At 39.6% G+C, this 26,402-nt stretch overlaps 1 protein-coding gene across 1 annotated transcript in view; it reads right to left on the bottom strand.

The window, feature by feature from the left end:
* NUDT14 (nudix hydrolase 14) overlaps nt 1-23,394 on the bottom strand; it is a 64,460-nt gene extending 41,066 nt beyond the window's left edge. The window contains exon 1 of the mRNA XM_069783273.1: nt 23,208-23,394. Coding sequence (XP_069639374.1) covers nt 23,208-23,288 — 81 coding nt within the window. The 5' untranslated portion in view covers nt 23,289-23,394. The remainder of the gene's footprint in view (nt 1-23,207) is intronic.
* Between the last annotated feature and the right edge of the window lie 3,008 nt (nt 23,395-26,402).

Below are 26,402 nucleotides of genomic sequence, written 5' to 3'. Positions count from 1 at the left end.
AGACAACATGACGTTTGGTGACCCATTGTGATAGGCACTAAACATATGTAGTGGGAACAGTTCCTGTTCAATGATCTTACAATTCAGTTAGAGCCCAGACAAAAGTTGGTGTAAACAAACAGAGGCAGTTAAGGAAAAATGACAAATACATTATGGTATAGATAAGCTACATGCAAAAGTTATGAGGGTTAAAATGACAAACAACAGTCATGATCCTCTAGGCTCTACCAGTTGGACTGGGTTTAAAGCAGTCATCCAAGAAGCAAATGTTCCATGTTTGTGTAAAAATCCAACTCGAGAAGTTGAAGCAATTATAACATAAAAATAACTCTGTCCTCATTGCTCCATTTACTCTGTTTCCACACTCCTAAGACACAAAAGCAGTTAATGTCCTTAATGCAAAGGGATTATGACCATTCTTGATGCAATAAAATAATAACACTATAGGTAAAGAAAAACAGATAAGAGAATTAATTGGCAAATAACGGTCTTAAACCAGAGTCAGCAAAGCCAAGCAAGTGTGTGGTCCCTGTTTAATGATTTACATGTAACAAAACAGTAAAACTCCCTAGGGGAATAATCAGATTTTGTTTTTTCTGTTCTCAAAAAATTTTTTAAAAGCTATAACGGTATGTTTTTCTTTAAAAAAAAGTGTAAAACTTGCTTTTCTATTGCACTTGTTTTCACATTCAACCAATCTTCTATAAATTTATCTACACAGTTTAATATCAAAGTGCACAGCAATGCCTCTATCTGGAAATTCACTACTCATTCTCTTGTTGAGGTGTCTACTTGTTGCCCAGAACCGCATGGCAAGAGAACACCAAACTTGTCACTTATTAGATTGGTTTTCATCAGGTTAATCCAGATGAGCAGCATGCTTAAGGAATCAAGTTATTGATTCATGAAGACAGACAAAAATCTGCACCAATGCAGGCAGCTCCTACAACCTCCTGCCACCTTTATTTCCTTTCGTGGTCTTAGCTTAATGCTTTTCAGTCATATTCACCTTTTTATGACCAATAAAAGCTGCCAAGAGGTAAATTCACAGTAAACCCAACTCAGTAATTCAGTACTTCTTGATTTATAAAATATATGCTCCTACAATGGGAAAATATGCCCTGAAGATGTGCATTAGCTGCTGCTTCTCCTTGAGTCACAGTTCTTAGGCTAAACAAAGTGGACTTCCCCACCTAGCAAAACAGGAGACACTGGATGCTAAAAGTTAAGCCCTCATCCCTCTGTAAACGAATGTTTCCCTTCCTTTCTCCACCTGCTACAGAAGAATTGCTCCTATCAGTTGAGATTTCCTTGTTACATTTCTTTTTTCATCTTAATGGAATCTGATGTCACATCTGTAGCAGTTTTCAGTGCAAACATATGAGGATTTATAATCTATTATAAACCATTTCTTGCCAGCTGAATTATTAATGCTATAACTCTTTGTTATATATAATCAATACCTAATGTTTCCAGTGTCCACAATGATGTGCCCACAGAAACTACTTCCAGGACCAACTCAGGACTTTATGCTTTTCACTTTCCCATCATACAATTAGTGACTGTATTGGGTTTGTGTGGCAAGGTTTTGGTAGCGGGGGGATTACAGGGGTGGCTCCTGTGAGGAGCTGCCAGAAGCTTCCCCCATGTCCGACAGAGCCAATACCAGCCGGCTCTAAGATGGACCCGCTGCCGGCCAAGGCTGAGCCCATCAGCGATAGTGGTAGCACCGCTGGGATAACAGATTTAAGAAGGAAAAAAAGTTGCGGCAGGCACAGAAATGGCAGCTGGAGAGAGATGTGAGAACATGTAAGAGAAAGAACCCTGCAGACCCCCAGGTCAGTGAAGAAGGAGGGGGAGGAGGTGCCCCAGGCGCCAGAGCGGAGATTCCCCTGCAGCCTGTGGGGAAGACCATAGTGAGGCAGGCTGTCCCCTTGCAGCCCACGGAGGTCCACGGTGGAGCAGATCTCCACCTGCAGCCCGGGGAGGACCCCATGCTGATGCAGATGGATGCCTGAAGGAGGCTGTGACCCCGTGGGAAGCCCACGCTGGAGCAGGCTCCTGGCAGGACCTGCGGATCTGTGGAGAGAGGAGCCCACGGAGCAGGTTTTTCTGGCAGGACTTGTGACCCCGTGGGGGACCCACGCTGGAGCACTCTGTGCCTGAAGGACTGCAGCCCATGGAAGGGACACAGGCTGGAGCAGGGGAAGAGTGAGAAGTCCTCCTCCTGAGGAGGAAGAAGCGGCAGAGACAACGTGTGAGGAACTGACCCCAAGCCCCATTCCCCGTCCCCCTGCACTGCTGGGTGGAAGAGGTAGAGAAAACCGGCAGTTGAGCCTGGGAAGAAGGGAGGGGTGGGGGGAAGGTGTTTTTAAGATTTGGTTTTATTTCTCATTACCCTACTCCAATTTGATTGGAAATAAATTAAACTAACTTCCCCAAGCTGAGTCTGTTTTGCCTGTGACAGTAACTGGTGAGTGACCTCCCCATCCTTATCTCAACCCACAAGCCTTTCATTATATTTTCTCTCCCCTGTCCAGCTGAGGAGGGGAGTGACAGAGCAGCTTTGGTGGGCACCTGGCATCCAGCCAGGGTCAACCCACCACAGTGAACAAATTACCTCGCACTGTCTGAATATTTTTCATAGTATTTTCAGCACTATGCCATACACACAAATTATGTAAATAAATAAAAAAATAAACCACCAGCTTTGACCCTCAAAAATCCATAGTTTGAGATTTTTTTGAAGAAATAAAGTGTTAATAGTCAACATGATAGTGTGGAACCTGTATGAAGAACAGAAATAAAACAGAGAAAGGTAACTAAAGCAAGTTTGGACTTGTGAAGTTTTCCAAATAAGAATAAAATAAAATACCTGTTCCATACCCTTTAAATGTTTCATTGCTTCCTGTTGAATATTTTTATTGGATTAATAAGTTAGTAGGGTGTTTTTTTGTTTATAGAAGCTAGACAGCTGCCATGATGTATCTAAAAATCTTCATCCACAAAAAAACAGTGCAAAGGAACAGTCAAAAATTCAAGGACAATTAATATTCAACTTTTTCATCTAAAAGAAAAGCCGTGTCCTGAACAGACTATTTTGCATATGAAATCTGTTTGAAATAATGACTTATCATAGGTTTTTTGTCTCGTTTTTTGTCTCCTTTAAAGGTTTGATTTGTCATGAGCAGGGAGAAAGCCGTCTTCTTTTTATATAATTAGAAGTTTCATAGAAAGTATTACATATCTTCCAAAATGAAAGGAAGCACTTTTAGCTGGCAAAACCCCATGCAACTCAATTGAAAAAAAACCCCGAAACCCCAATAAATTAATTCTAATTTGCATTAGTTGAGTGCCTGGCCCTTTTTTTTTTCCTTTTGAATGTATACATCAGTATTAGGGAACTGTCTTATGCTTGGCTACCATATTACATAACTAGTAATTTAAATGCAAAGTGTTGGTGTTAAACTCACTCAGTCCTAGGGTGCAGTCCTGTAACACTGTAAGTCAATTTAAATCCAGGCTGCCCCTTTTTCTACCCCAGCTGCACATGTCTGTTCTACCCCTACCCCATCACTGACATCTGGGAACTGATCTGATTTAAAAAAAAAAAAAAAAGTGCTCTACAATAAAAACTGGTGAAAAAAATGATTTTTAGTAGTTAACATGAATGTAATGCCATTATATACATACCAAGTTTTCACCAATGACTATTAAACAGAACAGCCTTGGTCTATTCAAAATTACTCCAAGAGGATAGAGATGTATCTGATAAGGAGCGTTCTAGAGAAAGACATATGCACACAAAAAAGCCTGAATTACAATTTCAGTCCACACCCACTAATCCATTCCATCAGACTGCACACGCTGGAGTAAACGAAGCCTCATCTTCAAAAGCAATTTGCAGAATTACTTGCTGATGTTGAAGAACTACTTCAAAGGAGTTTAAGTGTTATGGAATTTTACTGTTTTTTAAACAAGCCACTGTTTAAGCTCAGGAGGAAGGGGGGGTGAGTGTTTGTTTTTTAAACAAAGCTTGTAAGATTTCATTACTAAACTACCCAGAATGTTTATTTTAAAAGCATCATGATTACAAATAATGGCATTTTCCAGTTTTTAACTTACCCCATTCAAATGTTTCAGTTAGAAATGACTGGTTTTAGTGCTTTTGTGGAATCTGCATCCAAAAATACACAAACTGATGACTTTTCAACAACATTAAAAATGAACATTTTATCTGAAGTACAATACTACTGCTGCTAATGGGCTTTAATTAACAATATTAACAATTTCAGAAGTAAGATTAAGCTAGCAAAGTTCATGGGGACAAATCATGCTATACACTAAAGAACACCACGGCAGCTCCAGCTGACACAGCAGTTCTGAGCAGGGCAGAGCAAAGCAAAGTTGCTGCAGTCTCCACTACACTCATTTTATGCATAAGGATCTTGAACAAGAGACAGAGGTGCTCAGCTCTATGTGATAGCAAACTGTTTGAAGCATGGACTGGACTTCTTATCTGAAATTAGCTGGAAGACACAAAGTTACTTCTCGAAGAAATCATAATGTATACCAGTGGAGACCACACCAGGGATACCTCAAGAGACATAAAACCTAAGGTCATAGACTGTAATTTTTACAACCCATATCAATTTTCTCTTCAAAGTGAGCGTTATTCTGGTAGGAGTTTGTAATGAAACTGCAAACAGATGGTTATGGCAATAGAGTTTACTGTTCAAAGGTGCAATTTTTTCACACTTTAGGAGGTAAAATAAACAATGGAGAATGCATTAATTTATTCAACTGTTAATGCAATACTGGGCCAAGCCACTTTGTTCATTTTATGTATATCAACTGCCAGAACAATTACAACTAAGATACTTGATGTGTAAGTAAACTTTCTCATATAATCCTCTGGAAGTTTACTTTTCAGGTCACAGTTTGGTTTTTGTGTGTACTTTTCAACAATGGAGTTGTTACAGTTTAGCTTGGCATTCAGCTATCAGTAAGATCACTTACCTTTGAATGAAATTTATAAAACATGAGAATTAAGCATATATAAGTACACTAAATTAAGTCAAATCTCCTTTCTCGCCTTGTTTTTCTGTTTTTAGTACACATCATTAGTAAGAACAATTGCATATACATATCAAACACACTTTATTCCAAGGCAAATACATAGTAGCATACTGAAATCTATACTACAAAGAATAAGGATATGGTGCTTGCATTAAGAAACATGATATGCACAAAGGTCAAATTTATGACTTTTCTCACATCATTTTACTGCCAGGTCAGCATATAATTTAAGGTTATAAGTTGAGATACAGATGGGGCTTTCCTAGTACTAAGTTAACTCCAATTCTGTCGAAAGGAACCGACTGCTAGTAGTTAAGAGTTTTCAGACTCTAGAGTTATCGTATATAAATGACTAAATTTAAAGCAAGTATTAAACTGCTCTTTTACTTAAATTCCTGTCACATTATTGAATTTTGCTGCATGTATTTTTCCATTTTCACTAAACTGTGTTTTCCCTTTGAAGTCTATGACACACTTTATTTTGCAGGGATAAAAGGAACATATACTTTCCATATTTACAAAATTACTAACACTACTTTTTCCACAAAGTTATAGTAAAACATGAAATCTGAAACTTTGACTGGACATAGTTAAGGAATATATTCCTAATAATGAAAGATGTTTTAACAGAGATAATATCATTCACAAACTGTGCATTCAGCTGATGTGACAGCAAAATACTTTTCTGTAAATAATTACTGTACTTTCAAACAGTTGTATGACACATCTCACAGAGCCACTTATATCCATACTTGCTGAAAACCTGCACAGCAAAGGCTATTTTTGTAATCTTTTCCCTATATTTTTCGGTTATTGTTAAAGAAAAAAATCTCACACAATTTGCAATAACTATTTATTTGCAAAATTACTATCAAAAGGTCAAAAACTCAGGAAATTTAAATGACTGATTTCTTTTGCCATACTTTCTGCTTAATCTGACCTAAATCAGCACTTCCATCAAAACAGTATCATCCTCCCTTTCCCTGCTTTCTACACGGTCTCCTGCGTGCAAACAGCAAAAACATTTCTGCAGCCACACACTAAGCCACACTAAAGATGTCACCTAGTGCCTAAACCAACTCAGCACAAAAAAGCTTCTCCATTGCCAGTCACATTGCCAGTGCATAAAGGTATGTGCCACACAAAAGAGGGGACAACTGTACCTGTAATTTCATGTCTCACATTCTACAATTCTGATCTGCCAAATAATTAAGGACATACTAGACTTGATTATGTTCAAGGGGATTAATACATATATCTTTGATGAAGATCAGAAGCTAGAAGCAATTAAGACAATTGTCCTGGGTAAAACATGATCAGAAATTGCAACGTTTTGTCTTCTGAATTCTGTATCAGGACAAGCAAAAGTGATACTAACATTAAAAGCACATATCTGTGGAAAAGAAGCATGGAGTATTTTTTTTCAATTTATTGTACACATTACACATCCAGTGAGCATTAAGGAAAATGAAAAATAAAACTCCCTGAACAACCTAAGAGGCTGAGAAACACAGATCCAGGAGGCGCATCTGCTGGCTCCAGCTCGGAGAGTAAAAGCCAAGGAAACACCTCAACCAGAGAGCTGCTGAGAACTCCTAGGTGTTCTGTGTTTCATTTATTTTTCTGGAGTTTTCCCTATTTGTATAACTTGTTACATATTCATTTAGTTAGAAATAAACAAACAAACAAACATGGCCTTTGTAGTTAATAATAAATGAATCTGGGGAATGACACATGGGTTCATATCCCTCCTCCTATTTATAATAATTCATGAACAACTCCAAAAGATGAGATTTAAGAAAGCACTTCGTAGCATTCAATAACCTTCACTTTTAAGGCACTCGTTAGAAAGATGGATGATCTGAATTTAGACTTTACTCTGAACCACTGTCACTTCAGGCAAACACCAGAACTCCCAAATAGCATCTAAGCACCTTCACTGAATAATGTAAATTCTGTGGTGGGATTTAAACTGCAATATTTGTCCTAAGATTACAAAACTATTTCTGCTCTGCCAACTGATGGAGCCTTAGTGAAATTCAGTGAGACTGATTCCTGCAAATTCCTTTGGAAAATGGCACTTAGACTCCTAAGTCACTAAAGATAACATCTTCCAAACCGCTAAATTTTATTGGCTTAAAATTTTTTTAAAGAGACCAAAAGAATGAAAAACCTCTCCAGGAAACCTGTTTTAATCTTTTCTGGTCCATTGGCAGCTGATTCTTTTGACCACAGAGTTATCAAGATAAAGGGCCTGACTGTGAAATTTCAGGCTAGTGTTATTTAATGACAGGCAGGGGAATTAATTCTGCACTTGCCTTAACATAGCCAGATCAATTATGTCTGTAGTAGCTGTTTCAAGACAGAGTGAGATTGAGTACAAAGTACCCGTTTCAAGTCCAAGACGTCACAGTAGATGAGAAATCTCACTTGATATTCTTGAACTCCTTCCTGTACTCCTCTTGTGTGCTCATTAGTCAAAATACCCTTTCAACCCCTTAGGAAGAGGACTCTCCAAATAATACATACTGGACAAACACTGCTTTGGTCCAAATCACATTCCCACAACTCGTGATTGCCCTGACCACTGACTGGTACAGCACCCCAAAGAATTTGGGACTGCTGAAGACAACCTTATGTAGAATCTCTGACTCAGAGAGACATTCAGCCCACTGACTGCGCCAGGATTTAGGGCTCTCACCTCATCTCTGCAGGCACAGCAGGGAGAGAAGCAAACTCAAGTATAGTAAGTAGAAGGAGAAAATGAATGTTAAAATCATCAGTCCCAAGGCAACCACTACGCCTACAAGCATAATTTCTTCTTTGCTACCCTAGGTCATGACCCTCATCCAAAAGAGGAAGGAAAGAAACTGTCCTTTCATCATTAATTTCACTATGCCATTCAGGAAAACAACACTGACAATACCATAAAACCACAGTTTAAGTTGCCACTGGTATTTCAGCCAAATGCTAATCACCACCATCAATTGTCTAATATTTCTCATTACCTCTTTATTCATTCTAACAAATTCTACTGCAACTTATACAGGGTCTGATTAAAATCTTCTCTGGTTGACAAAGAGCCAGCAGAAAAAAAAACTATCCCCCTTATACCACAGTACTGGACCACTCCATATTTAGATACATAATAAAGCTGCATTCAAAAACTATGCAGTTGATGAATGCTGTTCTAATTTCAGAAACAAAACCTACTGACTATGTCACCTGAAGCAGAACACTGGTAAGAAAAAGCCTGTGTATAAACTGTTGTATCATTAAAATTGGATTAAAAAAAAACACAACACAGAAAACTATCCGTCATGCATAACTTCAAAGTTACTTGGTTTTGCAAATGCACCTGTAAAGCAATAGTGTGGATCACATAAGTGTGATTTGAAGAGTAATTAACAAATCTATTCATTTATTTATAACTTATGAAGGACAAAATATTTCTGATGCAGTATTCAAATCAATGCAGGAACAATATAGCTCAATGAACTGTACATCTTGCATCACACACCGGTCTGGCACACACCAACAAAAACCCAGCATTAACAGGATTGACCAAGGTTAGCAAGCAGCACTTGGGAGATCCCAAGTTTCAACACAGTTGGGAACAAAGCCAGGTGCAGCACCATGGTGTCTCCATGGTGAAGTAAGAGCAGGGAAGGACGCTCCTACACACCAAGTCTCATAGGAAGTTAGGGTTACCGCTTACTGCAAGTGTTTTCATAGACAAGGTCCGGGGATTTTTAGCATGTCTCCTCAGCAGTACTGAATACTGTAAGCATGTTAAAACTGTTTATTGCCATTTCTGTTGGCTCTTTCAGCAGAATACCAAGACACCTTAAGCTCTAAGACTTCATCCTGAGCATGCAATGGCATGAACCCAGCATATACAGAAGAGCCTAAAATCTTAGTCAAAGAATGAAGGTCACAAATTCACTCCACAGACTCAGCAGGGCTGCTCTGAGAATGAAGAATTAACTTCCACAAGTACTACAGACAATTACACACCTTCCCTTGCAAGAGCAAGACACACTTCTCTGACTAAAAAGAATACAAAACATAGCACTGCAGAAAGTTGTTTCTTTTCTCTTTCATCTTCTCCCCAAGGCACAACTGTTAGGTGTGGTTTGTCATCCCACTTAAAGGAGTACTGGAAGGCATGCCACTGCTCTATCATAAGGGCCGCAGAAGAATGTACAGACAGAGGCAAGGGAATACACAATGCCAACTGGCATTCACCTGGGGTTTTTTTGAGAAATACTTCAAAAGCAAATATTCCAACAGTTTTTCCGTTTAGTGAAATAGTTTCCCTGACTAGCTTTTTTCAGCCCCTGGGTGTGATTAAATCTGTACTCTCCCACCCCCCAACATAATTCTTACACTTAAATCTTGACATTCATATTATTACTTCTACAAATTAATCTTTCTCTATGGAGTGTACCATAATGCTCTCGGGAGGCTCATACGTTCCCGTGAGTCTTGTGAGAGCTCTGCCAAGAGGTTTTAACTCCTAGACAGATCAAAGAGAAAGTAACGAGATAAAAAGAAACAGGGTTCTCCAGACTGACAGGTCAACCATCTCTCCTCAACAAGAAAAAAAGGATGGTTTACAGAAACAAACAGGGAGACAATCAGGTTTCAAATTTGACGGAACTATCCCATAAGGTACTATAGTAGTCATTTCTGTACTAATGATTACTGATTGGTTTCACTGAATAGGAGGCCAACAATCTCACGTTATTCTTTAATTTGTATGAGTGGTACACATCAGATGAGTTACAGATCAAATTTTAGGCCGTACAAACTGCAGTGCTCTGGAAATGTAACTCAGAAGAGCAACACAAGCGTTGCAGACAAAGCAAGCCAGAAACTGCCTACCTATGTCCAATGTTTTGAAGTGTCAGAAATGTTAAACCACTGAAAGCAGAGTGCTACGTGCAGACCTACATAGGAAATTCTAAGACAGATTTGCCAAAAGACCTGATAGCCAACTTTTCTTCTAATCCTGCTGCTTCAAAAGCTCAACAAGCTTAAATGATCAAATAATAACAAATGTATGTCTTAAAGCCAAAACAAAAATGAATGAAGCCAACAGTGATAGTTTATTTCAGCAGTTCAAGATAAGAATATATACAAAAGCTATATAGGTTCATATCCTAAATAAATTTTTAAGTTATTTACAACGTTATACTCAATATACAAATTTACCTGTTTCCCCTATTTTTTCCACAATTTGACTTATAGCTCAGTTTGTCAGAATATGTAATTCCTGGTCAAAAAGCACTGAACTGTTGCAACACCAATCACTATTTTCTAATTAGAAAAAAATCTGTTAGCCAAATGGCTTTAGAGTTTGCCTAAACTAGGATTAAGCAGAAACAATGCAAGTGAAGACCTGACCTTACCAATGAGAGGAGCAAAAATACCATTGCATTCAGCAAGGTTGGAATTTTAAAAGTTTATAAAAATACATACTATGGATCTTAGTGTCTGGCCTTTCCTAGTCCAGACCCATTATATGCTAGAGCCTTTTTATGCAGTAAAACAAAAATACTACATCCATTCCAAGTTCACAAATAACTATTATAGCTAACTAAAACATCAGCTAAAATGACAAATATCATTGAAAATAATCCTTAAAATACTAACACCAAGTTATCAAATTCTATGTAGTTGATTGCATACATTCATATGCAATATTCGTACTCCTAATTTAAATGATTTTGTACGTCATTAAAATCTTACAGAGTCAGTCAAATAATGTTATGCTTTTTGATGATATATACCTTTTCAAAGCATATCATGTGCAGAAAATCCAGTAATTACAGTCATCACATATTAGGCTCTTGGCAAAAACAATTTTCTACATTAAGAATCAGATCTAGAGTCAGAATCATGCATGGATGTAGCTGTTTAATTCCAGAAAGAACTCACTAATTAAAACTTTGATTACATTACAACATTGAACATTTCTGAAATCTTAAGATGGATAGTGAATAATGCACAGTGTGCTTTATCAGCTTGCTGAGGAATTCTTCTAGTCTTTTAAAACAATTGTTTGTATTTGCTTACTAAATATGCACCTTGATCATATGCAGCATGACATATCAGAACAAGCATTTGGCTTAAAAGAATGAAGCTCAAAGTCTCAGTGGAAATGTTTTCTATGCATACATTTTTTTTCACTTTTTTTTTTTATTAGTTCTACACACAACTCTAAAAAACATACTATTTACTGTCTAGGAGCACTGTAGAGGGAAAAGAAGGTGGGAACAGGAGAGGGAAGTGAGAGGATCAGCTTCCAGAAGAAACACTCACGCACTTACTAGATGATACACAAATGCACTCTGCACACACTGAACACATGAAACTTATCTTATACGCTGCAAGACAAAGAAAGATAACTATTTCAGAAATACGTAAGAATTTGAAGCACTAGGTAGTTAAAAATACCAGAAGAAGGCATCCCTAAATAGAGGGGAAATAAAATTAAAAAGCAAGTAACCACCACCTACATTTTTATGCTTGTGTACTTTTCTCTCTGTACATTAGGAAAAAAAACCCTCCTGGAAAAAAAAAAAAAAAATCTTGCTCACATGCACACACACAGAGGGTCACAAAAGCTATGAAGGAGATACTTAACACAGGTTCCTGCACAGATGACAAGCCATTAAACTTTCACCTTTAGGTAGTTATGATGATCTGATGTCTCTTTTATGATATCTCCCATTTTTTTAATTAAAATCTACAATGTGTTTAACAAGCAATTCTTCTATCAATCTTTGATGTGTTTTACTTATAAAGCAATGACAGTTTTCAGTTCAGTCTCCTTAAAGTTCCAGAGAAACCATTTTCCACTCACTTGCTTTGAAAGCCATTAAAACAACTTGATGAAGAACAGCAGCAGGGGGCTAATAGAAGCCAAGGCTTAGTAACAATCTTTAGGTTTTTCTCCTAAGACTTTCTCACAGACCCTCCTCACAAAGATCCTCAGGGCTTTTCACCCTCTCCTTTCTCCCCCCCCCCCAAAAAAATCAGTTCAAAGTGACAGATGCAACTAGCTCCAGGTTTTGCTATTTTCTTAATTTCACTTTTACCTCTCAATTTTTATAGACTCCACTGAAATCTGATTCCCATAGCAGTGGTCATCTCCTCATCATCCTCCCGTCGGGAAAAAGTGATACACAGAAAGATTCAAGAAGTAACTTAGAAACATCTTCTAACCTGTCATCTATTCTGAAGAGACCACTGGTACAGAGAAATGTACCTGTTGCTTAAAAGTCATATACAAGTGGCATTCAATTAATTGGATTAATTAGTGATTTATATATGTAGTTCTGTGTTTTACTGCAGTATTTCTGAAACCTTCATAATGACAGTGACCCTGTAGCAGTTTAAATCTTGGGATATAAAGTAAAGAACTATGCAAGCCAACTGCAAATAATCTTCAACAACTCTTTAAAAATGGGAACTGTCTCTAACAAACGGTAAGTTCTTTGATTACAGTTTCATGCAAATGTAGAAATCAAAGTTTTATGGAAAACAGAAGTATTAGCATAGTACTTATGCTGATCAGAATCACTAAAGCATACTTTTTAATCTATGTTTTGCTGTGCTCACCACCATTTTAGTTATTATTATGGCCACTGGAAGGACAATCTTTGTTGATCACTAATTTTGGGGAACTTCTGGAACTCCAGAGCTCTATGGACTCTTCAATTGCTGTATTCAAGTGATGCCACTGTGGTCAAAATACCGCACATGGCATTTCAGCTACATGAACAGCTACTTCCCTGAAGCAGGGCTATAGGACATAGCTGTTCATCCCAGATTCTAGTTACAATCCCTTGTTCTTTTAAAAACTAGAGCTACAGTTGCAGTACATGTGGCTAGGAACAAACAGGGACTAAAGGAGTCAGATACATGTCTCCTCATCTTGAGGACAGGGGCAGCACATATGAGAGATTCGAGGTCAGGAAAGACAGATGGTGGGCATTTCCATTAGAGCTAAGTCACCTCTTGTCCTTACACCACTGAGCTTTATGTTCTCCAATTGGTGGCTCTCATGGTTTGTGTTTCTACTTTATTTTAGCAAGCTCGTATTTGTAAAACAAACTGGGAGAATACACTGTGGAATAAACTTCTAGATGTCTGAGAACAAATCTTATCGATACTTTCTCAGAGCAACGCCAACAATCATACTTTCTGCATCTCCCCCTTCTGCTAAAGTAATACACTGTTAAAATGTTAATGTGAGATCTGTTTTCTAAATGAGATTTCCTTGGGAAAAAAAAAAAAAACCAAAACACATAAGAAATTCTAAGTCAGTGCACTGACATACAGTCCTGTCAGTAAAGACACAAAAAGCTTCTGTTGGCTTTCTGAGATAATCATATCATAAATATTGGAAAAGGATCCATCAAGAGTATAACCTAAGGAAGTTTGAGAAGCACAGAAACAATATCCTAAGGAACAGGAACAGTTACGTACAATTTTCTACAAGCATATGATCACTTCACAGAATTGAAAAAATGTAAGGCTGGAAGGACCTCACAAGATCACTAGTACAACTCTCTTAATGGTGGCAGGATCAAACATATGTTATGTGAGTGCTATATAATACATGCCAGATCCAGAATATGTGTCTAAGCATTATCCTGCCAGAGCCTCCATTCAGGCTGCTCCATCCTTCAGATTATTCTACCATTTGTGCAATCCTGGGTTTAAAAAAATACTTGCAATACTATATATGTAATAGCACTGTAAGACTGTTATGCTACAAGTACATGACCTAGAGTTCATCATGAATGCTACTGCAGAATAACCATTTAATTAAAATTACCATTAGCATTACTTCTTTCTGTATTAGTTTTCAAGTATTAATGCTTACTTCTCCAGGAGGGTAAACTTTTCTTTTCTCATATTTTCTATTTTCAGAGAAAGAACATCTCTCACCTTTAGGAGTTTAGCCTCATTTCCCTATAATGTATTCATCACCGCTCAGCACATCTGTCCCAGCAAATCCCATTTCCTGTTCTATTCATGAGGCTCAGCAACCTGGAGCTTTAGTGATTGCCGCCACACTTTTCCCATGGCCTTCTCACCTCTCACCCCCCCCCACGCACCCCGCTCCCATTGTTTATCATCTGTTCTCCCCTGCTGCAAACTGCTGTCAGATGTTCACTTATCCCTAATCTTACTCACTGCCTTTGATATTCTTTCTAATCCAACAACCTGTCAACTGGGGCATCAGCCCATGTCCAGACCAGCTGCTCTGTCACAGGCCGTAAGATTCCCTCTCAGCTCCAAGAGGTATTTAAAGGATTTTGACACAGCAACCACAACGTGAAACAAATAATTAATGCTGTTTTGATCAGTGATCAGGGCTTTAGTGTGACATGAGCTGACCACTAAGAAAAACTGAGCTTTACTTTGTTTAAACTTAAGTAAACTTCAGTGTTACTGTATTAACAAGATTTTTATCTATGTCTGAAGGACAGTACCAAAAAGCTAAGTTCTTTAACTTGTTTTAGTTAAAAATTATAAAGAATAATTAATCTGAATGCAAGTCAGAGGGGCACTTAACTTTATATGCCTGCTGTGTAAAACATGCTTATTTATGCAACATCAACTTGTGTAGAGTTTTCAAAGCACGGGACCTGACCTTTTATGAGTTACAGCTGAAAATACAAATGTATTTTAAATATGGCACCAGCTGAGATAAAATTGTTATTTAAAACACACTTGTATTTTCAGGAGTATAACAAAGCATAGTTTCAGCCCATATGGACCATCAAAACCAGACATTTTAAAGAATATTCCCATTTACAGAAAATGTCTAATTTCCATAATATTCAGATTTGCTATAAACACTTAAAATGCTACAGTGTTCATCTGCTTTAAAACATACCAAATACACATAATGTCATAGCTGAAATTATGATTCAGATGACAGATTTTTTGTACTGGGAAAAAAGAAGTTTCTGCTATTTAAGCAAACATATGTATTTTGATCCAAACTGAAAAACAAATAAAGCACTTAGTTGTTGAAGAACATGAACACTATTTTGTTTCTCAGATCTAACTGCAATTACTACAAAAAAGACGGTACCAAACAAGTCAGAAAAGCCTACTTTATACCCTTCAGTAGTAGTATTTCACACACACAAAAATATAATAAAATCTCAGTGATGGGATTTTATAACATGGTTCATTCACTTAGAACTAAACCACTTTTATTCTTAGGGCTTGTCTACACCAGGGCATCAAGAAAACGAATCTGAAATAAGTACCTTGATGAACTTGAATTCTGCTAGTTAAACTCCATTAAACCCCTGTGTGGACACAGTCATTCAGTTTAGTTTACTGCTCCCTTAGGGCATGCACTGGAAAGTTAACATGGATTAAGGTAGGGTATGAATTCAAAGTGCAATCATACTTTGAAAATGGTTTAACGTAAACAGAACCAGACTCTTTGTTGTAGAATGAGACATGGAGCAATCAGGAAAGTCCTGTGTAGACAAGCCTTTGCAGATGAGGCTACTGGAGTGGTATTGTCAAAGCCAATGGTTTTCAACCTCTTCATCTGCAGACCTGGAAACATCTTCCAGTGAAGTTGCAGACCTTGGTAGCACATTAAAATCTGCTGATAATTGATGGGCTTTTCTTAGTTGACTCACATGGATGACCTACAAGCCCCCAATAAGCTATGTATCAGAACTTGAAAAATACTGGTTTAAGCTAACTGCAACTTACATACCTCCTCCTAATACTCAGTCTTAATTTCATAGCTATTGCATGGTAACCCAAGCAGTCTAGTTACTGATGACATTAAATGAGATTTTAATGTTCATTTATGCAGGTGTAGACACATTTCAGCCCTGTGCAAGGATGCCACAAAAGATGCTTTGACAGAACCTTATTCTTTCCAATAAGTGACATTTGCTCTCATAAGTTTGTTAAATCATAATATGACTGACCTAAAAGCATTAAATTTTGTCACTGCCAACTAGTTTTCATGTATTTACTTCAAAGAACCCTACATTCACTTGTCAAAGCATGCTGGATAAAGAAATTAAGACTAATACAACATAATATTCACTGAAACAAAAACAAGTACTAGAGTTCTTTTCAACTACTACTCTTATTAACGAATTCTTCTCATTTCCCCCTTTAGTAATTCATAAATGTCTCATACAAAAATAACTTGTACAAATTTCCAGAGTTGAATTCAAGGTGTATGGCAGAGCCAGAAGCAGATACACGTAGATTCCTTAATTTCTTTTCTTAAACCTGTGCTCTAATTTCAAAGAACACTGTTTCTCTCAAATGAAATTATGTTCCCTTGGTATTTAACTCTCTAATGCTGTCATTGCAAAAACTTCACGTTTCTTTTCTTTCACCCATATAAAAGAATTATACTGCACTTCAACCATAATTCCCAGTGAACACAGCAGCAGTCACATCAGTCAGATCAGAAATCTGTCTTATCCAGGATCCTACCTCTGACAGAAGCCAAGATGCCTAAGGAAGACTATATTGTTAAAATACTCCCAGCCTCCTGCAATTTGCAGCTCAGGGACTTCCTGAGCTAGAAGCACTATGTTTGCATTTAAGATTAATACTATATACTGACAACAAACTTGACAAGCTGAAGAAAATGAGACAAATTTTGCAGCAAAAATGGCATCTCCTTTTATTGCACTACTGCTTTGAAAAAATGAACTGCAAATAAATGTATTACTCAGTAGCATATTTCCTACTACTGGAGCCTTTTGAAGATTAAACAGAAGACTTACTTGTTTGAACAGGTAACTTAAAAATCTGTTTACTCTCTCAACAGCATCATTTTTAACTGTCAAAATGGAAAAGAATGTTTTAGGTTTATAAAAAAGCAGACGGAAGTTCCAGAGAACATTTCAGGCAGCTAGGCATGTTCATGTTCCTATTACTGTATAAAAAAAATTTCTGAATGTAAAATCAGATTGTTAATATTACTGTAACACTGCACTGCTTTGCTTTTTTCATCTTCAAAGTTTTCATGACATTAATGATACAGACCTCACTTCTTTCTGCATGCATACATATTTTAATCTCTTGACATCTCCAAGACACTTAAATTGTAAGGCAGAGAAACAGAGTGGTTGCTCATGGTCACAAAAGAAAGCAGTAGCAAATCTAAGATTAGAAATAAGAAATGCCTTCTCCACTGATGAATTGCGCACTACTCCCGAAGTACATTTTCTACCCATTATAAAGTTCATGATGTGTTAAAATCTACAATAGTCTTGAAAATTACTTTAGAATGACTGTAAAACTCAAGGAGATTATAATTGAATTACCTGAACACCGAATGAAAACATCATGCATTAAAATGAAATTGAAGGGAGCATTTTTCATGTTTAATTTCAAAATTAATGATTCTAAACATTAAATCAATAGAGGATATGTGATGCTCAGGCACTGGACTACTCTGAAGTGTGGAAGGAATGTGAAGCTCACAAAAGAGCAAATAGTTCCAATTTACCACTACTGACTTTATGGTTCAGTCGATATGCACGGAGTTTTTGAGGTTTATCCCACATCATTGAAACAGATGCCCATTCACCATTCCACACATTCGAATACAAACTCACATACATACTGGGAAAATTACTGACAGTTGATATTAGCAGCAAACTTCTGAAAGTTCCTGGGCAGAATGCACATATATGTTTATACAATGCAAGGAAACAGTGGCAAGAGCTCCCTTGCCAGAACAACCTTTAAAAACAAAGCTATAGGAGTCTGGGCTAGATCCAGATATGTGAGCTCTGGGCAAAAGTTTCTGTTGCAGCTCAAGATACATTCCTCCAGCTAGATGCTTCCCCCCAGCTGATGCTCTGCCACCCCTTGAAGGATACTGTCCCTAGCACAGAGGTCACCAAAGTGAACTGCAAAGGCAATTCACTTAGTTCTATGCGAAGCTCAGTAATTTAGTTTGAAGGGCTGATGGAGGCGGGTTTGAACTGGAATGGCAGAGTAAGAGCTGGCATAAAACTGCTTTCCTTTCTGCTGATTCTCAGAGGGCAATAACTGCTAGCATGGGGACAAACAATTGCATGCAGTAACTTCTTAAATTACTACAAGATTCACCAGAGCTCTGTCTGTCAAAGCCCTGTGTTAGAGTCCAAAACAAACATGCAGAACCACTGAAATCCCTGCTCAGGTACTGATTGAGAAGACTACATTGAATCCAAATTCCCAATTGGATACTTAACACTGCCTAAAATCCTAACAGCTCTGCTCAACTGTTAGTACTCAGAGACTACTTCATGACTTAGTCTCAGCAGAATTCTTAAACTTGGTATTTTTTTTGTCTAATATATAGGCCACTGCCTGGCTAACACACACAAAAGAGAGCTTGAAAATTTACACACAAATGTGCTTCTCAGCAGTGAGCACACTCTCCTGTGATGTGGGAAGCAATATTAATTGAAGCAAGATCTTGCAGCCTGACTCTACCACATCCCAGGGAAATGCCCTAGCCCTTGGGCATTCAGTTAATCTCTCATTAGCCATCCCTCTGGTCTCTTGAATAAATTATTTATGAAAAGCAGAAAAACTTCAATAGGAAAAAGTGAAAAGAGATTTACCATGGAGTTCCTGGTAAAGAAGCTAATTCTTCAGGAGGTGATATATGTTTAAAAAAAAAAAAAAAGCCCCTTTAGACAACAAATCAATTTGCACTTTAGGGGCAAGTACACATTAAAACTAGCCAGATGCTATCCTATATGGGAGATATATTAATTCTCTTCTTTCAGTACCAAGCAGAACAAAAATATATAAACAGGGTTCCTACTGACAAAATGAAGAAGATATTAATCAGGCTACATGAGGTACCTTGTCCATCTCTCGCCCTCAGGCCACTCCACTTAAAATAACATAGCTTACTTGACTGAGGTGCCCATCTTGAGGAAGGGCTGACAGCTGAAAATCCCAAGCAGAAAGGGAGGTCCATTTTGAGGAGCTGTTAGATGCCTATTTTGAAGAACATAGTTTTAAACTGTACCTTACCCCTCCGCATTGGCCCTAACCAAATCTGCCTACAGCTTGCTGAATTCCATGACTCCTTTACTGCACTTCCATTTCTACCTTTGCACTATACAAAGACAGAACAAATAATTTAAAAAAGTGGTTGGTACAGTGATTTGTCTGGAGAGCCAGGCTATTCCCCATAGCTTGGATGCCTAACACTAAGTTGCACGTTGCCTGAACCCACATGGTTCAAAAGCTAGAATTCTTTCAGAAGGCTGTACGCTTAATTTTACACTCTACAGGAAACATTCAGAGCTCATCACTTCCATTTAAAATATGAGTGGGCAGAGGAAGAGGAAGATGAAAGACCTCATATGAAAAGATCTCATGACCCTGTATTGGAAGAGCAGATCCACCATGGGCATAAATTGCTGCAACTTCAGGAACTCCTATGACTTATGAAAATCCTCACTACAGCTAAATAGCCAGAAACCAACATTTTTCTCAAGGTCTTTTGGGAGAGTATTTCTATATGTAACCAAATATAACGGGTTCAATCCAACGGACGACTCAAGCTCTTATGACACAGGAAAACTTAAGACTCAAGCACAAACCTAGAAAGACACTGATGGAGTTTTCTCTAACATGATAGTAACCACCTGACTTGATTCTAAGTGCATACAACTCTGTATCTGCATGTGCCCACAACTCCCTGTCTGAACATCCAGGAAAATACTCAGCTGGCCAAAACACTAATCCAGTCTTTGGGCCTACAGTTTTGAATGTGTTAAGTGCCCCTGACGAACAGGTAGGAGACCATCTGAGTCTTTGGCTCCACTCTTGATCAGGTGTGACCACAATCTTCTTCACATGCATAACCTGTGTGGGCTTACAACAGTATTTACTCAGCATTTTGTTTAGATTTCACCACCCCTCCTCCACCCACCCAATGGATCCCTTTGCTGACGTCCTGCAGTTTTCTGGTGGTCTGTAAACCTGCTAGAAGAACAGTGGTTTACAACTCAGCAGGGTACGAGTTGAATGGATAAAATCTGACTAGTAGGGTAAACTGTGATACACATCAATTGTATCTAAATTTATGTTTAATTGCTGAAGACTTAACTGTTTTAGCTACAGTGATGGGATCAAAACTACCTCCAAACAAATAGTATAATTTTTAGATTAAATGTCTTAGAATCAATGCTATAATGTACGTGTTCATGATTAAATGTCTAGGAATCAATGCTGTAACGTTAACTGTTCATGAATGCTTAGAAATAATCTTAAAATCACATTGTATGTGAAAAATTCTTTCAATTTCTTGTTTGCACAGAAAAGCAATAGTTATAAAAACCCAAACTAATAAAATAAAAAAACTCTCATTCTATATACATCCTTGGACAGAGGAGTTATGTTGAAATATCAGTGTCTATTTTAAGAACGTATCTGTTTGAAAATAGATTTCAAAATCTCAGTCTTCAAGGCCCAAATTATTCTTTATCAATATTAAATAAACACAAAAATATGCATCAATGAATCTTCTTCAGACTGCAGTGAATTATAGGGGACATATAATAGCTTCACAAAAATACCTGTAAGACCGCCCCAAGCCTTCCAATTACAGCATGATGCCACATACTGCATAAAGTAAGTATCCAAATTGATCTCAGTTTTCACAGTGCAACAAATGCCATTACTTAAATTTTCCTCATTCAGATTATTCTGTTATTCAGAAAGACTTTTTTATTAGATTTGGGTTAAGTTCAGCAAGCACGTGCAGGGAATTCATGGAAGGGGGAAACTAATTTAAGATACAGCACCAATTAGGAACTGAAAAGTTTCTTTTTCCAGCTAGTGAATAAAAAAATGTTGGACAAGGGGAAGACCTCCTCAGCATAAAACCATTAAGATCAAGGGCTAGATTTTGGAAATAATTTTCAGTGTTAGGTGAGTGTGGAATTTTCAAAAATTCTTAAGCAGATCAGACACCTAACTCCCTTAGATTTTAGACACTTAACCATTTAGCTATTTAATGGGGTTTTCAGCAGGCCTAAATGCCTTTGAAACAATTAGTTAAATGACTAAAAATATTTAGTATTTCCTCTGGTTACTAAGTCAGGTTTTAAATGCAAAATGAGTTTTCAGTAAACGTAGAGCTTGTCCCTCACGTCAGGTGCAGGCAGTTGTGCGCTTGTTGAGCTTATGCACTCAGTAGGCCTGACCCAAGCCAGCTTCTCTACAGATGCCATATAAACTACATTTTCATGTTCATTTTAAGACAGTGCTGCAGCCAAGAGAAACAATCTCTGCCCTCAACCAGCCCCCAAACACTCATCCCTAACCACCATATTACCACCTCCCATCTGCCAGCATAAGCATTTGAACTGATGGACTTTCTTTAGGTGAAAACTAACTCCTTCTTTTGGCCAGATTATGTTTGACCTGGACCAGATCCCTGACCCAGCTCACTATCTTGCTGCACAAACACTTGTGCAAGCAGAGGAAGTAGCAAGATCTGCAGAAAGGGCAAGTCTACTTCTTTTGGTGGCAATGCTGGTATCTGTCAAATCACAGCATGTGACCAAACACATCCTTATTTCTTCTTTACCATACTCATCACACTTAAGGCACTTGTATTCAATTAAAAGTAATTTTGTAATACTGTTTTGTACATTTTAATTAAATCCCATTTTTCATGCAAATAGAGCATGACTCAGAAATGAAAATGAAATTAAGAAGCAAGACTTGTCACTTATAAACTAAGCCAGAAAAAATTCAGAACATGAAAGAATGTTCTTCAGGTTTTCTTCTGATACCTATAAAGAAATAATTAATTCAGTGTAAAGCTTTCAGCTGTTCACGAATCAAAATGTTTTACTTTTCCCAACCAATTAAAAGAGAGCTTTCTTCAGGAAAATCATGTACAATATGTATCAAAAAAGGTAAAAAAATCAATTCAACTGTTTTAATGCAAGCTATTTCAACCCTTGCTTTTCCTCTTCTCTATCTTATCTCACTGTTGGACTTACACCTCCTTCATATACATTCCCTCTTCTGCCTTTTCAACTGCTGCGTTTAGAAGCAAAGCAAAGAAGGAATAAGAGATGTGGTCTGCAGCATGCATTTTTAGGGCTGTCCAAATTCTTCTGTATTTCCACTTCCACCCCTCTACCTGGGTAGAAGCTCACCCCGGACCAGCCAATACTGCATTATCAGCTAGAAAAACAAACGCTTTTGTGCACGACCTCGCTCGCAGAAAACTTTCAAGGAACATGCAGCACTTTACGCTGCGAGAAGCAACTTTCCTTTCACGCCTTGCATTCCTGCCACTGTTGGAGGTACCAGTTCTCAGGGATGCTGTGGAAGGTGACTCACGTTGATACAAACATGACAAGGAAAGGGATTTCTTTCCCTGCTTCCCACTTGCCAGCACCGAGGCTGGCCTGGCAGAGCAGCGGCCTAACTTGTCGATAGAAGTTAACATGCCACGCTGAGGGCTGGCCAGCAACGGGCTCGATCTGCAAACTCTCAGCACCAAAGCAAGGCCCAGATCAGGAGATGCCCCGCTCAAAGGTGAACTGAAACACCAGAACGGGGTTAAGGAGACAGCCCCGGACCCCAGTGAGGTAGCGGGCGCCCGGGGGCACGGCGCACCCGTGGAGGAGCTGGAGTTGCTGTCACACCCCAAGGCAGTCCCCTCCACAGGCACCGATCTTTCGGGCTACCTCCGCTGTCCACCCCGCCGGCCCGGGAAGGCTGCGGCGGGCGGGCAGGGGCAGAGCAGCCGCCTGCGGGGCGGTGCCGGGCGGTGCGGGGCGGGAGGGCGCCATCAGGCTGAGGCGCACGCTCCTCCGGCGACACCGCCGCTGTCCCAAAATGGCGGAGGCCGGGGGGGGGTGGGGGGTGTGACAGGACACCAGAGGGGCCCGCGGGCCGGCCGGCCCTTCTCCTTCGGCCTCCCGCCTCTGCGCTCCGCGACGAGGCGGGAGAGGGCCCGGCCGCGGCGGAGGGAAGGGGCGGGGGGACGGGACGGGACGGGATGGCCCGGCCGTGAGGGAAGGGGCTGGGCGGGCGCCAAGGGGCGAGCCGCCGGCGCCACTCACCTGCCGGTAACAGAGGCGGAAAGGCCGCAGGTAGAGGGAGGAGGTGCAGGGTTTGAGCGCCAGCTCCTCGATGGCCTCCATGCCTGCCGGGGGCAGCGGCCGCCAGAAAGTGGAGGAGGAGAAGGAGGAGGAGGAGGAAGGGGAGAGGCGTGCGCAGCCGCTGGCGGCCGGGCCGAGGGCGGCGGGCAGGGCCGACCCCAGCCGGGCAGGGCCCAGCCGAGCCGTGCAGGGCGCGGTGCGGCCTCCGCGGCCGGGCGGCTGCCGGCTGCAGCGCAGGGCCGGTTCGCCGGCGCGGGACGGAGCCCGGCAGCTCCCTCCCTTGCAGGCCGGCCGGCCGGCCGGGGCTGCGGCGCCCTCCTGCCCGCTTCCCTCTGAGGAGAGCCGAAATGCGGGGTTTCACCCCCAAAACCGGGACGCGACAGCAGCACGCGGGGGGCCTTGTCGCCTCTACTCCGCAAAAACACCTGTTCGTTATGCTGTTTTCTCAAAAGGTTGGCGAATCTTTTGCGGGGTCAGTTGATTTCCACACGTTACACCAAAATTCATGGGGTGTTCCTGCACTAAACAGAAACCAGGTCCCCTCCTCTGAAGACTTGATGTAACCTGGTGCTGAATTTTGCCACGGGTCATCCCGATCCTGGACATACGTAAGGTTTTGCAGGATGAGGACCTTGCTGTGACAAGCACAATCTCTTAGGTCTGCCTGCGTGATGTTTCCATGTCAAAATGGGAGTTGTATGAGTGGTGTGGAAAATGCAGGTACAAATACAGATGCAGGTACAAATACAGATTCACTGGTAACCTGCAATGCGTCATTCAATGCTTCTCAAACGTTCCGTCTCAGGGTCAGCTTCCCGTTGCGGCCGTGCACCCAGCCCACAGCAGAAGAATAAATGCAGCTTCATTAGACTCATCTGGCTGTTTTCAGTGGCAAAAGTTACAAAATAATTACCCCCGCCCCTTTTACTTCATTTTTTTAAACAAATCAGTATTAGATTTAACAATTTCCTGATTTTCATAGGAGTTTGATCATCATTATGCAACATTGGCTTAATTTCTCTTGGTGTTTTAATATTCCTGATAGTGATTTTCTAGATGTATGAGCAACAGAGCTCACAATTTGTCATGGTTATTATATCTCTGATTTGTGTTCACTTTCCATGCAGATGTTCCAGTGTACAGCTATTTTAGTTACTGTGTAAATAATTTCATTGATATATCAACTGCACAGAGGATAATCTGAAATTTGTTGCTTCTGTTTCTTTTTTCCTCTTCTAATCTACTTCCACTGCATCACTAAGAAAGTTTATTATCTTGTCATGTGATAGTAAGAATTTTAGCAGTATGGCTAGAAAGAAAAGATCCGGCCTTTACTAAACTCACAAGTAAATGAGGCAGCACTTACATTGCAGAACGCTTACTATCAGTTCTGATAACGCAAGTGACAAAAAAGTGTTTGGTGGCACTGAAAAGTGTGTTTTTAGAAGTATATTTGCAAAGCTATCATAACAAATAGGCAACTAAATGTATTTTTTTAGCTGACTTTGAAAATGCCTGTGTAACTCCATTTGCATCATTGGTTATATCCCTATATTTCTGTTTTTTCAGAATGATCTTGAGGTCATTCAGAGCTCCTGGGAACTTAAGCTGTATTTTTCTATTAAATTATTTCAGTCTTCCAAGTCCAATTCAAGTATAAACACAGTTTCCATGCACAGCAAGTTTACAGTATCTCTGTTTGCTTATGTTAAAAGTTACCAGGTACCCAGATCGGTTCAGCCAGTTAGATTGCCCTCTTCAATAAACATTCTGACACCACTTTAAGGTTTTGAGTGTGTGTGTGTTTTGGGGAACGTGTCATAGCATGTGATAGATTGCTTATTCCATTCTTAGTCTTAGGTGGGAAGCTTTTGGGGTTGTGATGTGTCGCAGACCTGATCTTGCTAACATACCTGGAACAGTTGAGCGCAGTGTCGCAGCAAAACACATTTCAGGGTGCTCTACTGTTACAATTGCAATTGAAAGTTTTAGACTTCTTTATCGGAAAATGTTCTTTGTAATTATGCTAGCTGAACTAAGGATTTAACAGGCTGAAATTGAGAAGCTGCATTAGCGTTACTGTTTTACAGGTGAAATCTGAGTGAGAAAATAAATGGGAAAAATATGTCCTGCATAGTGGGACTAGCATTGAGCAGCTGGACCTGAATTTCATGATAATTCTTCATTAAGGCCTAGATACCCCATGCAGCAAGTGGCTTTGCCTTTGCTAGTCCAGGAATACTCCTGGGAAGGAAACGCCCCTCAGCTCCCACTTAGTCCAGTGGACAATAACAAAGGGGAAGAACTTACTTTTGGATGGGCAAGATGCACTCCTGCTTTCCTGTTCCCCTGCACCGCTTTTGTGCCTTGCCTATGCTGACTGGTGCAGTGACTCTGACCTGGCTGTAAATGCACTGGCTTCACAGCAAGAAGTACGAGAGGATACAATGCAGAGATGCTACTCAGCAGCTTGGCTTGGGGGTCGTGAGAGCTCTGTTCACACATAAAGTCCCACCAGGGCAGACGTATCTACCATGCACTCACCATTTCTGCTGGAGTAACTTGATTCTGAAGGACATTGAGAGACCAGGCGTGTTTGTTCAGGCAGAGCACTGCCCCATATGGATTTATAACCTCAGATAATGATCAGCTAGCAGATCTCTGAACTACTCTGTTGTGTGTTACTTGACATGCCTGTGTGTCAGATCCTTTTTTCAAGAAGAAGTGCTAGTGGTGGTGTTCCTCCAGAAACTTGTGAAAATAGATTTTCGTAATTCCAAGGTGCTCAAGTACTGCGTTGATGTCTATTAGCTTCAGTGAGATGGTTCCAATATTTAAGTTTAAGCCCATGTTTAACTGCTTGCAAAATCTTTTGGTTTCAATTAGCAGTACTCCATAAAGTATTGTTTATGTTACTATGATACTGTCCCTAGATCATCAGTTCCCAAACTTCTTGCATCCCAAACTTCTTACATCCTGGATTACTCTCCACCATCACAGTTTCTTTGCAGAGTACTATCCAGGTTTACCATTACACTCCTAATTGAAATAGCTGCCAATGATAGGCCTCAATAAACGCGCTACCTTGTGCCATCACATCTTCCTTGTTAAGTGTTATTATTAATATGACTCCCCAAAAAGCAGGAGGGTGTCAGA

This window comes from Haliaeetus albicilla, chromosome 5, assembly GCF_947461875.1.
Source record: "Haliaeetus albicilla chromosome 5, bHalAlb1.1, whole genome shotgun sequence".
Lineage (NCBI taxonomy): Eukaryota > Metazoa > Chordata > Aves > Accipitriformes > Accipitridae > Haliaeetus > Haliaeetus albicilla.
The sequence above is the reverse complement of the archived record's forward strand: the minus strand, read 5'-3'. Positions and strand labels throughout refer to the sequence as shown.